The following is a 16,376-nucleotide window of genomic DNA, read 5'->3' on the forward strand; positions in this document are numbered from 1 at the left end:
GTTTTTGCCGTTTTCCAGCGTTGCATACGGAATAGCTCGCCAGAGAGCTTTTCGCTCAAGTGCTTTTGAAGGGGATTCTTAAATTTCGCCTCAAAGTGAGAACGACTCTGCAGCGCAACTTTGCATTTTAATTTTCAATTTATTTACCGCGTATATTTTCCCCTGTGACCCACCGACACACTTCGCAACAGTTACGACATCATATCAAACGAAACTCACCATTAAATTTCCCCCTAATTTCACTCGAAATATAATATATCGTATACTTAAGTTATTGACTTGTACATAAAAGCATTTACAAGTTGTAAAGATTGAACAATACAACTTTTAGATGGCTAAAACCTGCCTGCCACTCAATTTAACGATTGCGGTCTATCAAGATCGTATCTTTTACAAAATCGCCTTGAAATTCGTTACGCAACAAATTGAAAATGTTATATTCAATTCTCTGGAGTCATGCTGTCAACTATAACATGCATAATCCTTAGATTCTTAGATGCTAAGCCAGTTTAGATATCCCAGGTGTTTTGCTATGTATATGTATATATATATTATATTATATATAATATACCTTTATCAACATCAAAGTCTAATGAAAAAGCACTACGTCGACATTGATTTGTTTAATCTACATACATAGATGCTTTGGTAAGAGTTTTCATGTAAGGATTTTTGATTATAGTACAAACTTTATTTTTTAAATCTAATTTAGACTTAAATTCGGGCTACGAACAGATGCTATATTTCTCATAGAAATACGAATTTTACGAAGGCTTTTAAAAAAATGAAAAGTGTATAATCCAACGATTTATTATGTAGAAAAATGTAGTTGAAACGGAAACCAGAAAGGAGGAGAATATCAGAATTTAATAATCTAAATTATTGGTCTGGAAAGAGTACAAAAGCTTTCATCTTCAAGGTGAAAATTGTCATGATTAGAGATCGGATGTGGATAGTTAATTTATTTATTTTACAGTTTTGGATAATTGTGGCATTACAGGAAGAATCTAATGAATCAATAATGGCCTACATAAAATGAAAAAAATAAGACATAAAAATGAACATAAGAAAAAAATACACAATAAAAAAATATTAAGTAACAGAATACATAGTAGAAAACGTCTTGGATCTAAAGCCAGTCAGACAGACTATTATAAATTACTATTTTCCTACAAAGCAAGATATCAAGAAAAGGTTGACAATAGTGAACCATTTTTGTGGGTAAAAGCATCCTGGCCGCCTAAGTTTGTATATAATAACTAGTTGTGAATACAAAACATACACATTGGGTCCAAAGAGAAAATCAAAATTAAAAATTGGAAGAGAGAAGATCAAAATGCCATTCATACATCACAAAAAATATGAAAATAATGATGAGCGCAGACTACCAGACAAAATAGGTTAGAATAATCTCCAAAAAACTTCTCTCATTGAGGTAGAAAACATAAAATTTAGGCACGATTTCATTAAGAAGTCGCATAGCTCTTGGAATAGAAGCCATTCGATAAAGAAATGTGCGGGCAGAAGGTACAACCAACAAATGATGATGTATAAAAAATGATCCCAAAAAAGTGTAAATTATAAAATGAGGCTTAGCTTTTATATGGAATGTTTCCAATTGTGATAAAAATGATTTTGTTTTTACATTGTGCCTATAGAACAGTATCATGTAGTCTAAATTTGCATAGAATATTTTCTACTGGCATAAGATAATTTAACTAATTTAATTTATTGGCTCATATAAAGTGGATAGATATCTTTTTAATCAAATCTTCCATCCACCGCACCGGTATGGTATAACTTCGAGTCCTTAAACTTGTACAATCAATTATAACAATCCGTTGAATATTCCACAGGCGTTCAATCTCACCGGAGGGAGCTTTCGGGGTAAAAATAATATCGATAATTCAATTGCCCTCTCCGCTCCGTAATAAATCTTCAAATGGACTTGATTCACTATTTCGGCAAAGGCTAGCAGTAATAATTCTACAATATAAGTATACATATATAGTATATTGTAGACATTGTTTGTGCGGTCGTGATTTGGCCAGCTTCCAGAGCCGTAAGAGCCTTGCAATATGTATGTATGTAACAAAACAACGAAGGTGAAAATTAATCGACCTTGCCGATTTTCTTTACTTATTTATTTCTTTATCATCCAATATAAGCTATAGATGTATTTATTTATGATATGATTATCTATTAATAGCCCTGCGACTTCAGGATACAAAAAGACCTCGGCGAAATGAAATATTGACGTGTGTGTTAGCAAAAACAATTTTTTCGCCTTTAAGAGTACAAACAAAATATCAATACCTTCTTATAAATAGATATTGTATACCTATGTATGTAGGTATGCATAGTTTCAAATTCCTATATAATTAATTTAATTTAACCAACTACTAAATAGAGTGATCTTCACATTTATGAAAGTACAAATTTGTTAATGAAAATCTCATAGTGTAATTTTTTTATTTTAAGAATGTAAAATCTGCATAGTAAGCAAAAATTGTGTATAAATGGTTGCAAAGAAGAGGAAATGAGACGAAGAATGAAATTAGGTTGGAGTGCTTTTGAAAGAAAGAACATGGAGTGTTTTTAAATCTAATATTCTGATATGCTTAAAGAATAAAGCTTTTGATGCGAAGCTGGACATTGAATCTAAGAATGCTTTATATAATATAAAAAATATATATTTGATTTAATCAGATATCAAATTTAAAATTTGTGGATGAAAAACGTGACCGAAGTAGCAGATAAATACCGCAAATTGAATGGTCAGTGACTTTTACGATTTTTTTTTCCTTTAGTGTACTTTAAAGATAAATATGAAAGGCAAACCTTTTATTGTTTTAAATATAACTTGACAAAACGACAATAGTCAAGTAGTTAGCAAGTTACGTATAATATAACTTACTGACCAGATCAAACAACAGTACTGGTAGAGCTATTGCATATCAGTAGAAAGATCATGGGTTCAAGTCCCAACCTAATACGCTACTGGGGAGAATTTGTGGATATTGAAAAAAAAAACAGATCGACCGTCTCCTGTTAGAATTTTCTAATTTTTATAGCTTAATTATGGTGAAGAGTTTAATAAATTAATTTGAATCAATCGAATTTGTTGAATCTGAAATAAATATGCTACCTACATAATATTTTTCTCGCAAACGTTATGTGAATTAAAATTTTTGTCGATTGTCCATAGGTGTCTCTATTCTGCATATTATGTACATATTATTACCTAAATATTATGTAAGTGATTTTTTTTTGTACTTATCTATAAATATAATCCAACAATATGTGTCGTCTTGGAATAATTCCTGTCATATCATGACCAAATAAATACAGGCCGTAGATGTGTCTAAATATGTACGTATGCACATACATACATACATAACAGAGCGAGTCGAAAGCTTTGATATTTGAATACGAAGTCAGAAGAGTGGATAAAAAAACACAGAAGACAACGAGAAGGATCTGAAGAAAATGTGAGAAGAATGTAGAGAGATTTTCATCCATAATGGCGAAGGGCTGAAAATAGTGATTTAAATAACAGCAAATACAGAAGCAATTCCTTCCAATGTGGTTGAAAGTCTTTGAAAATGTACCGTAGAAAAGTGGAATACCATTTTGGGCAATACATATTTCGTGGAAGCAACTATAATAGATGGGGCTGGGGGCTTATTCGGTAGATAATCCTATCCAGAGAAATGTTATAATAATAGAAGTGCCTTTACAATAATACGCGGTTCGTCTCCACAACTACGCTACAACGCACGGAATACAATCAGGGTCATCACATATTCACTACAGAAATTAAAGTTTTATTTTGATAAAGATTTATTTACAATTTGAGTATATGGTGGTGTTGGGCGTTGGTGGCCAATCCGTTTATTTTCTCAGTTGACGGATTATTTTTATCCACTTTTTTGTATTTGTCTGTCCTTGGGAACTCTTAAATTAACGCGTAATGTATAGTTTCAACAAAAATATGTATAATATAAAATGAACGATGTTTATATTGATTAAACTTAAATAATTGGTTATTAATATAATTGAATATTCGGCGCCACCAAGAGAAATGTTTTTACATTAATTTAAAAATATTTTTTACATTTCTCTGGTGCCACTCCTGAAATTTTATGTAGAATGCGGGCGATCGACATGACGCTTTTATAAACTGTCGAACTACGATGTTAATTGAATGATATGTTACTTAAATGATTAATTTACTTATAAAAATGTATCCCATTTGATTTATTGTATGTTTTTGAATGCATTGTGCAATTTTTAACGATGCACTTGGCCCATCTTGCGAGTAATATAAACAAACAGAGAAGTTTTTATAGGACATCGTCGAGCACCAATCAACAAATACGACTGACGCTAAAATTATATGAAAAGGTCTGTGGACATTTCTCACTTGACAACAATATGACGCCTAAAGCCACTTCTATTATTATAACATTTCTCTGATCCTAGCACAGGCGTATAATATAGAGTATAGAACTGTAAAATTTGAATTTCCATGTTGTATAATTATTTCAAATAATACAGTTGCAAAGCCTAATTAATGGCTTTATTATATAATACCAATGAAATTCCACACGATTACACAAGCCTCATCAAAACCGTCTTTGACCACTTCATCCCCGAAACCACATCAAACAGTTACCCAACTATCGAACATGGACTAGTTCGATCCGGAGTTTGAACCACGTAGCTTTTCTATAGCCCAGCTACCTGCATCTGTGTATGCATGTATATATATGTAGATAGTGCATTGTGCAATAGTTCAAAGCTTTACACAAAGCTGCAACCGCGATTGCATCCTGTGATGTCACACTACCCACTCTCCAACGTATTATGTATGACATATTGCACACAACACGTATGCCAAATTAGTGAGCACCGTGTACACGGATTATTGACAAATTGGTGTATGTAGTTTAACCGAACGGAACCAATCTAACTTCATAAATCTTTTTTGTACGGTGTGAAAGTGTGCTACTATTACTAATACAAAAAAAAAAACTCATTTTGGTTAGTTCTATTCGAAAAAAAATGCGTTCAAATGAGAAGTAGCAGTCGAGGAGATTTATAGTCTGTGGGGAAAAGGAGGGGCTTGGCCAGCGCTTTTGAAACTGTAAGAGGGGGTGCTCGACCATTTAATCTCTTATGGGGTATAAAGCAAAGTTATGGGGTGATTTTGTTAGATTATAACGATTTACAGCTTTTGAAGAAAGTCTCGAGAATATAGAAGCAAAGTGCTTCGTCTGTCAAAAAAAAAAAAACATTATTAAAAATACTGTTACCTATGTTGGAAACGGACTGGAATTACTACCAGTAAAAACGACGAAGGTTAAAATATATAAGAAATTAGCTCCTTATAACTATTATACATACATAACCAGTTGCTTATCAGTATAGAGGTCATGGGCTAAAATGCCGACCGGAATCGAAAAATTTATTTGATTTACTTGATTACCAATTTATCTTACATAAGTGTTGTGTCAGATTCAATTAAATCCCACTATCGCAAATTCATCAAATTTGTTGATTGTTGCAAGCAAATACATGTATGCTTCCTACGGTTTGTAATTAATATATATGTATACCTATGTATATTGTATAATGTGCTTTGACATGTAAATTATGTTTTTTAGAGGTTTATTTTTAGAATCAGCAAAACTTTTTCCAGCAACAGCCAATTTGAGATTAATAATGGATTTGTGCTCAATTTAGCTTGCCATTTTACCATGAACAGACTAACGCCAGAATAATGCTTGAAAATTGTGCAAATTTATTTCGAAAATCATGATTCAGTTCGTGAAACTAACCGTGTGCTACGTCCATTTTACGGTCGTGAATTGGCCTCCAATATCGTGTGATTTAACACCTTCGGATTATTTTCTGTGAGGATATGTGAAGTCACCAGTATACTCCGATAAACCAGAGACGATGGACGACTTGGAAGCCTAAGCCGTGTTATTGCCGATATACGGCTCCAGTTGCTTGAAAAAGTGGTTGAAAATTAGACCTCCAGATGGCGTGAATATGCCTGATATCATATTTAAAAACTAATAACTGGCATAACACTATCTTCAAATAAAGCCAATAAATACCATGGATTCCACCTGAAGAAAAAGATCTTCGATCTATGCGTTTTGCCAGTGATGACAATGATCGCCATGATGCTATGTACACGAAGTCCAATGAACTCAAAAAAGTATGGAACGCTGTATGCTCGGCATAACGAAGAAAGATAGGAAGTGGAATACGTGGGTGAGAAGTACATATGACAAGGGTAGTGAACATAGTGGATAGAGTGAAGAAATTGAAATTGGCGATGGGCGGGCTACGTGGCTAGAAGAATGTACGAAAGCTTGACAAAATAAGTGCTATAATGGTACCCGAGAGAATGCAAAATGGTAAAAGGAGATCGCAGGGAAGATGGGTAGACGAAATAAGGAAAATGTGTGGTGTAAGATGGACGAGAGTTGTGCAAAACAGAGACGATTGGAAGCGTGTTGGAGAAACCTTCATCCAGCAGTGGTTGTCGAGTGGCTGTAGATGATGATGTTATATTGTATATACAATGAAAAAGAAGCACTCTTTATAGCAAATTTTTCTAACATATTTTCAAAGGTTTATTCAAAAGCTTCCTGATGAGGATTTTAAAAAGTAAATGCTTATTGGAATATCTGTTTAACCCTTTGCGTGCTGACGTCTTTTCTGCTTTCAACATTTCCAACTAGAATTATTTACAAATCAAATAGAAAGCAGGTATAAAAATTGTAGTTAATTCAAACAAACCCTAGATTTCGTGTTTTGTAAAGGTGTATTTAGACTCTCTAATATATCTTGCAATAATATAAAATAAAAAAAAGAAGTCTATTGATGAATATATTTTTCCAAAACTAGTTCTATCTTCTTCATTGTTGTTAAAATGTAATGCTCACAATCTAAATGCCAAGCCACAATATAAAATACTCAGCAGTTAGGGATTTTCATCGAGAAATTTTGCTATGGTTGTAAATTCAGAAATTCCGGTGTAAATCAGTCTTTACAAACATTGACATGCATTTTTTTTCAATGCTACCTGGAAAGGCTAAGCGGGTATTATTCTTGTTTACTTTGTACTTCTTGTATGCTCCAAATACAAAGCATATCGGCGTCTTTCAGGCCCATGGACTTGTTGGCAAAACGCCTATCGGCTTAATAAAATAATAAATAACTAATAAAAATTGTTATTTATGTTGCTATTTATCTTGAAAAAGATTACAAAACATGTGGTGTAGTATTTGACAAGGCAACATGCAATGATCGACGTTTAAGCGATTTCAAGGTAAGTCGAAGTGATACGTTGATTTTTGCAATGATTAATTCAAAATCAGTTTTCGGACCACTGGTTAAAAGACCCTGGTCTACTGTCTAGCTAAGTGGAACGATTTTTAGAAGGTTATCAATTTATCACACAATAGTAAGTCAACGATGTATGAAAATATAGCTGGGAGGGAGGCATAGGGTGGGTGTGTGGAAAATGGCAAGCGCCAATTAAAAAGTGGAATTCACCGAGCTGGGGAGGTTTTTCAAGGGGGTAGTTACCTTGTCGAAAACAAAGGGTCTGTGTCGGACGACGTCGTGGGGCTCCATATCGGTGGGGGGCGGCTCTAGCCCAGCTCCCTGGGGCTCTGCCTGCGCCGCCCCATCGTGCCCACTCTCACCCCCGCATCCGATCTGAAACAATAAACGGACAAATACAGTCAACACTCGATTATCCGGCGGGGTCAGATTAATCGCTCTCTCCTAATGAGCGAAGTGTGGATATATTATATTTGCATACTGGCACGGCGAACGTCATTAGCGACGTACATACTATATACATATGTATATTACTATTGTATCACGCGCTGGGTGTTTATTGTTTTAAGCCACGTACTAGTATTATATGTACATTAGGCTAGGGTGAAAATGAGAATTTTGATTTCCCACGATGGATCGAGTGGAAAACGTACAATCGGAGATATAATATAGTACAAAGACATTTTATAAAATTTGTATGAAGTTGAAATAAATAAATATACACATATTTATTTATTCATTTATTTATACAGGTACGCATTTAAGTAAATTACATAATAAAAACATAGAATGAAATCTTATAATATAAAATTAACAATAAAAGAAAAAAGAAAATCAGAAAAGATGGTAAATATTAAGAGGGCTGTACACCCGAAACCTTAATTTTGTTGCCGTTCCTTTCTTCGATATATATATTGAGTGAATGCGACAATATATATCAATATATATATTGAGTGAGTGCGACAGTTGCGCTTCGACCAGATAAAACATATTTTAAATTGACAAAATCAAGGTTTCGTATTCTCCTATTTTCTCCTCCGAAACTGGACCAATTTTTAAAAAAATTTCATCATTGGTATGAGAAAAATATTTTCTGTGCGACTATGCGCGTATTTTTTTTTTAAATCAACCGTTAAATAAGCACGCTGGACTCTTTTCGTGGGTGTAAAAAAGAGGCGATTTTATCGATGTTTGGCGGCTCCTAGCTCCTATAAAAATAACTAATCAAAAAAATAAAACGATAGATGCAAGCCAATGGAAGATATCCATAGCATATTAAAAAATAATTTCTCTAGTGCCATAATTGAGGAAGGGAGAAGTCTAATACGTTTGTATGGACAAGGCGCTGGTGTCCAGCCCTCTTAAGGAAACACAATGTATTGAATGGATTCTATTAAGAATTGTAAATAGGTTTTTGAGCTCTTTTTCCTATTATGCTGTACATAAACTTTAGAATAATATAATACTATGATTACTAACAAAATTAAATTAAAATTGTAAAATAGAAAATGATCAGTGGATCAGTAGCTATTAAAATAGATATAAGATGTATTGTGAACATAAGTTTGTAATAATAAAAAGCATTTAAAAATCAAACCAAGAATGGATTCTATAAACCGACCAAAAGTAATATTAAATATGTCAATGTCTGTCTGATCAGCTAAGTGGTTAAAAAGCCCCATGGCTGTGCATATAGGAGTATTTATAAGAATGTTAGTTCTGGCTATAATTGGTGAAAACAGAACACGTTTGCGTATTCGTATATAAAAAAAAGCGATTTAATATTTCTATTGGATGGTGTGTTTGTTCACAGCTTCATTAGTACGTGGTGGAAAATTTCGCTGACATTTTTTGCCCCGCAATTGATTGAGTAAATGTGTTTCCGAGTGTAATTTTGTTACCCGTTTGCAGACTGTTCGTATTTAATTGGATCGAACCATTTCATATTACTATATATCTTATACGTATGGCTATGAGGTAGATGTATTCATTGGTGATCTCTTTGACGTAAAGTTACGCCATTCATGACATGAAAAATTGCCTTTAAAATCGCTATTAATATATATCATTATCTCTAGAGCGTATGCGCATACTAATAGAGAGGTCGTGGGTTAAATTCCCGGCCAAATACGTTACTGGCGAGACCTTGTAGTTATTAAAAAACCACATATCAACCGTTTTCTGTTTGAATTTTAAGATTTTTCTAGCTTAGTTGTTATAACGGATCCAATAAATCGGTATCAGCTCCCTCAATTTATCCTAAATTCGAGTTATTAGCATCTCGAATTTGTCGAATCTTATAAAAATATGCGTCATTATGTATTTCTCGCAAATTTGTTGTGTATTAAATTTTTTGACTGTTCATAGATGTCTCTATTGTACTCTAATAGTCTAATCATATGTGTCGCTTTTGGATAATTCCTGTTTATTTTATTTTATTTTTATTTTTACATACATAGTATGTAAAAATAAAATAAAATTAGTAATATGTAATTATGTAAATAAATAGTTTAAATTTTTTCAGTTGATGACCGTTTATACTTTGAAATAGATTTTAAACAAACATTATAAATAAGGTAGGTAACTACACCAAAGGGCGATCTCAAATGTACTTTGACACTTCAAATATCAAATAAAATAAGAAAAATCCTCTTCAAAATGATATACGAAAGGAAAAAGTTGAAACGTTGGTTTACAGACATTATTTTATACTTTTAAATTGAGACTATTTTGTGCAGTTGGTTTCTTGCATCATTTATTTGAGTTATAATTCATCTACATATACATATATCTATGAGTATCTTTTATTATATAAAGCAGAAAGTCTATTTATTCAACCGATTTGAACCAAATTTTGCCAAAGTTACCTTTTAAGACCCTTAGGAAATTACTGACTAGATGACATTTGGGTTCTCAAATTTTATGCCTTTGACATATTACGTATTGAGTATACATATGTATTGTATAAAGAGAACTGTATATGCTTATCAAAAATAAACGAAAAAATATCTATTATAACCTTACGTAATGTTATTTAAGGCTTTACTAAATACAGCAATGCTTTTGTTAACCTATAATCATATAACTACATATAAATATACCAATTATTCGACTTGAAATATATGAATGTATATTCTAACAGATTATAGTCTGGCCAATATGTTTCCACTAAGCTTTTCCAGATGAAATATGTCATCTTTCCAGTCTCAACTTATCTTCCATCCAACCAGTTGCAGATAATCTTTTTCGCGGACTTCCTTGGAGTCTAACAACCAATTGGTTTCATAAATATATGGTTCTGACAATCTATGGTTTCACGTATATATATATATATATATATATATATATATATATATATATATATATATATATATATATATTTATATATACATACTTGTTAAATCAATGTCTTTGTTAAGACACATCTAATTTTTGAACATAAAAATTGGTGTAAAAAGACCCAGTTTCTAACAACCATATTATATTATAGTCTATCTATAGACCTATCGAATCAAATACGTCCTTTCTTCTCCATCCATTCAAATTTGATGTCAACTATTAGTTAAACACTGAATACGGAATAAAAAATGATCAGTTAAATTATTCTATTTGAAAAATGGTGATCATTATTTACAATATGAAGGACGACATTAAGCAAACGGCTCAAAAGTCCATCAATATTCGTGATAAATTTATAGTAAAGGCAACGATATAATTTGAATTTAATTATCGAAATATCTAACGTCAAATATAAATCTAAAAAAAGTCAAATTTTCAAGCCAAAAATAGTAACTAATATTTATTTCGCGTGATTTACACTCTACTGCCTAAGTTTGAAACGTTTCCTACATAAACAAACCCACCCAATTGTTGTTTTACTTTGAGTTGTATAAGTTTTAACTATAATATTATGTTAGCTACGGCGTGATATAACTAGCATACATACCTACATATTATATAAGGGACCGAACGTTGGCTATATCAAAGCTCTTTAAGCTCTAAGTCTCAGGTCTATTGTGCTCGAGCGCTGTGAATATCGGCATTAGGGATAAATGTTCGTGTTCTTCAGTCGAAATTCTCCATTGGGAATCGATGTTCTGGAGAATATAAATTTTCGATTAGAGGAGCAAAGATCTTGAATGTTTAATTGCGGCACACCGTTTGTACCAAACGAGACGCGTTTAACTGTCATACTTTTCCAGTTAATATTTGAGCAAGTTGATGAATAAATTAAGAAGCGATGTGTGTCTGTACGAATACGGTAGATTGATAAATTCCATTTTAGAATTGTACATATATAAACCGACTAAAAAATAATAGATGGACGAAAGAAGGATTTGACGAAACTTATATAGTTAAAGGCAGATCTACTGGTTTGGTATTTCAAAGGTTTTTCTTGTGATTTATGGGGCGCCGTTACAAAACTGCGCGGTACAAAATCGCGCAACGCATAAATAAAAAAATATAAACAAAAAAAATCATATAAAAACAAGTAATATGAATATTAAAAACAGGTCTAATGTATGTACATATAAGCAGCAGCGTGGTCTAGTGGAGAGTATTGAATTATTATATTTCGTGTTTGATGTCACGGGTTCGATTCCCACTAAGACTCTCGTTGTCGAGGTCGATCGTTTCTTATCAGAATTTGCCAATTTTTCTGATTTTCATTGAAACGGTTCCTTTCAAATTGGCTTTTACTTTCTAATTTTCTGTTGCAAACCTTGAATTATTGTTATATCTAAAGGTGGGTCTACGCTAGAGAGCCAAGCACGAGTTGAGCACAAGCCGAGCGGCTCTACTCGCGGTGTCAAGTGTGCACGTACAACGAGCCTACAACAATCATTCTCCTCGAACGTAGTTTTCCGCAGTGTGCTCGCGGCTCGTGGCGGATATGAACATCCTTGTCCAAGTCTTGGGATATATGAGACCATGCATCAATCTTCTTATTTTTTTCTATAGTAATTCTCATGTTTTGGGTCCCATATCGTTGGATTATTTTGATATAATTCAATTAATTGCAAACAAACATCTTCTGTCCACGTTTCCATGATGCTCGAGCCAATGCATACAGGTAGATGGGACATGCTACACCGATCAACTTGTTTGGCGCACACATTTCCATACATTTTTTCGTGTCGCGCAACTAGTCGGCCGACAAAGTTGCACGGTGCGGCCCGGCCCCAAATGATAAAATGAGAATCGTTTATTTATTTTGAAAGTGTACTTCGGTATTATTTTAAAATTTAGAACAAATATTTAAATCGATTCAAATTTTATAATTACTGTGTTCTATCGGATTTTTCATATAAATTAGATCTGTTTTTAATATTCATATTACTTGTTTTTATATTTATTTTCTTTCTTATATTTGTTTATATTTGCGTGATTTTGTCGCCGGCGCTATTTTGGTTTGCGCGATTTTGTCGCTGCTCGGTTTCGTCCAAGCGATTTTGTCGAGCAAATTTGTGCTAATCCTTTGATATTATTTTAAATTTAGGATATAGCTTATATTCAATATTTCGAATTACTATTCAAGATTCAATAAAGTGTGAATAAATTCAAAAGTAAACTTTCAAAATTAATAAACGATTCTCATTTCATCATAACTGTATTTTATCGGATTTTTCTTATACATTAAACCTGTTTTTAATATTTATATTACTTGTCTTCGTATTTATTTTCTTGCTTATATTGGTTTATATATGCGTTGCGCGATTTTGTCGTTGCGCTTTTTGGATTTGCGCAATTTTGTCGCTGCTCGGTTTCGTCCAAGCGATTCTGTCAAGTGAATTTGTACTGATCCTTAGTTTTTTTTTTAAATTTAGGACATATAATTAAATTTAATATGTCTATTCTTGTTATTCAAGTTTCAAATAAAGTTTGAATAAGTTCATAAATGATTCTTATTATATCATTTTACTGTGTTCTATCGAATCTTTCTTATACGTGAGACCTGTTTTATTACGTATATAACTTGTTTCTTGCTTATATTTGTTTATATGTATATGCGTTGCTCTATTTTGTAGCCGCACTATTTTGATTTGCGCAATTTTATCGGTGCGGTTTCATCGATGCGATTTTGTCCCGCGCGGTATTGTCGGGACACCGATTTATCGAGCGATTCCTCGACACAAAGAAAAACTTCCGACTACAAAAAAAAAAAGAAAAATACATGTAAATTCGACTTGAACAAACACTGAACTGCTTTTTATGAAAACTAGTCGCAAGTGTTTTCGTGTTTTGAATGCAAATACTTTAGAATGGTTGAGCGCCCGCATACTAGCAAATAATATAACGTAATGTGTAAATAGGTATGTGTAGCCAAAGTTTTATTACTTGGGGTACGACAATGAATAACGCTCGCGATGGTTTTAATTAAGAGGACATAAAGTGAGTGTACCTCTACGTCTCGGAGAACGTTTTCCTCGGAACTGCACACGAAGTCGTTTACGGACTATTTTTCAGCTGAAAATCTAGAACGCGAGAGACTCGAGAGTATTTTCCACGGCCGGATTCCGAGGTGTTCTCTCATTACAAAATTCCACACACACACACACAAACTCGCAATTTCATTCTGCTACGTCGAATTAATTCAACTACGCGATATGTAATATATGTATGTATGTATGTATGTACGCTTGATTATAATCAAAAATTTTAAATTAAAAAATGATATGTATTCATGTTTCAGTATCTATTTTTATTCTAAACACAAAAAATTACAAACATTATATTAACACAAATAATGACAAACAATGCAATAAAAATGCTGCATTGTTTGTATTTAATTGTCCAGGAAGGCGCATTGGGATCTTCCTGTCAAGCCTTTTTGGTAATTATCTAAGTAAAAATAAAATAAAAATATTTTAAATTTAATTTTAATTTAAGTCCATTAATCATGCACACTCGCCTAACAGATTGCTCCAAAACGGCGAATGTGCTAAACAGATTAAGACTCGTGAAATTATATATTAGAGCCTATTTGAGACACAGTAACAGACAGATATTCATTTATATAAATATATAGATTTATTTATTTTTTACGATTTCCCATTGTGACATTACAGATTAGCTCCAGGTCGTGACTATAGCCAATTTATTACAAGACATTGTGAAAACTAATAATTAACGAGACATCTAAATACATAACTATTACATACATACACATGTAAATCGAAACAAAACCTGACATCCATGGTCAGACATTACAAACATTGTAAACAATACGATCAATAACACTTTTCATGTAACAATACGAATATTTACATTCAATAATCATCCACAGAGACGTCTATGGAGAGAAATCTGTCGAAACCTACCAATTAACCCTTTTTAACGAAAACAAAAAATAGTAATGCCAGAACACTATCTCAATAAACATCTTACAATAGAAAATACTCAATATAAAATAGTATTAACAGTGGGAAAAAATTCCAAATGAAAATACGTACTTTTGACTTTTGATTTGAACTGGACGACTACTTAGAGAGATTTGAAAGCTGAAAAGTACTACAAATGAAAGATAAAATCTCTGACTATAGATTCCAATATTCATTTTGAACAGAAAAATTGACAGATTTTGAGACATCGACCGAACAACACCAAAGATATAGAAAAATCGCGCGATTTAAAAAACACATATGTATATCTCCGAATCTCGAGCTAATCTACATTTTTTATTACCAGATTCGTATTCACAGGGCAAAGATCTATAAAAAAAGGCATATCTGGTCTCTGAACCAAAAAAAGGCCGTCATTTGAAGGGCTCGGGGCAAGATAGTATCAACCATCATTTTGGTCCAAATTTTCCTGAATATGCCATTCAGGAAAATTTGGACCAAAATGATGGTTGACACTATCTTGCCCCGAGCCCTTCATTTGTCGAACAGTGTAATTACACTCGCAAAAACAAATTTCATGGAATACAATCATTTCTATATGGTGATACAATTTAGCGCTACATACTACCATGTGGGACGTGAGCCAAAAAGGTTGGGAACCACTAGGTTAGAGGCACGGCACATTGTTTAAAATGGACGATTTTTTATATTGAACTTTTCCTTGATGCCAGGTTCATCGAGGAAAATCGCTCTGGTCTAATGTACGATACATGCATACATATACACGGTTGAATATAATCAGAAATGGGAAAAGTGGCGTAGCAGTGAGCCGGTTCGTTTGCAATAAACAAGGGCAGACGCGTGTGCCAAGAGCAAACACTATGAAAGAAGATACGATCGATTTTGCGAGGAAAACGTGTTGACGTGGCTTCTTGTACGTGCGCTTGTCACATTCGCGTCTGTGTTTGCCAATGTTACTAGTGCTACGGATTTTTCACATCCATAAGTAATTTTATATCGTGGACAAAGATTTTCAGATCTCGAGATTCCGGTCGGTGTTATCTATTTATAAAAGTACACGTATTTAACTACAAATATATGTGCATATGTAGGCATATAATGTTTTTAGTCCTTGCTTAACTTGTATGCGTGTATTTATGTACGTACAGTATACGTGGTTAGGATCTCGTTAAAATCGATCGACTGGAAGTAGTTTATTATTCCCATGTCGCTTGTCGTATAGAATTAAATTACACCTATAATGCTATGTACTATGCATATTTTTATTTGGGTACCATTTATCGGCCCGGAAAATAAAAAAAATGCCCCTCTCTAATATTCATAGTTTAAATAACCAATTTCATGAATTCATTATAATACTTTAACCAGCAGTATGGCTTAACGGTAGCGTATATATTAAGCACCAAGTGATCAGTGGGTTCGATCCGCTATACTGCTGGTTAGATTTGGGGGTTTTGTGACTCCAAATCGGTCGTTTCTTATCAGAGTTTGCCAATTTTATCTGATAATTGTTGAAACGGTTCCTTAAAATTGGCAAAAAATCATCTTTCTTGTTGTCACAAATCTTCTATTTATTGTATGTGCAATTTGTAAAAATTATGTACAAAATTTAAATCCATAGATGTCTCAATGGATTAATTCTGT

At 33.0% G+C, this 16,376-nt stretch overlaps 1 protein-coding gene across 2 annotated transcripts in view; it reads right to left on the reverse strand.

Moving 5' to 3' along the window:
* The window catches only part of LOC143920792 (uncharacterized), a 68,310-nt gene that overhangs the window by 22,586 nt on the left and 29,348 nt on the right, over nt 1-16,376 (reverse strand). For both annotated transcript variants that reach the window (XM_077443750.1, XM_077443749.1), the window contains exon 2: nt 7,612-7,743. In XM_077443750.1, the coding sequence (XP_077299876.1) occupies nt 7,612-7,659 (48 nt within the window). In that variant the 5' untranslated portion in view covers nt 7,660-7,743. The remainder of the gene's footprint in view (nt 1-7,611; nt 7,744-16,376) is intronic.

This window comes from Arctopsyche grandis, chromosome 13 (assembly GCF_051622035.1).
Source record: "Arctopsyche grandis isolate Sample6627 chromosome 13, ASM5162203v2, whole genome shotgun sequence".
NCBI lineage: Eukaryota > Metazoa > Arthropoda > Insecta > Trichoptera > Hydropsychidae > Arctopsyche > Arctopsyche grandis.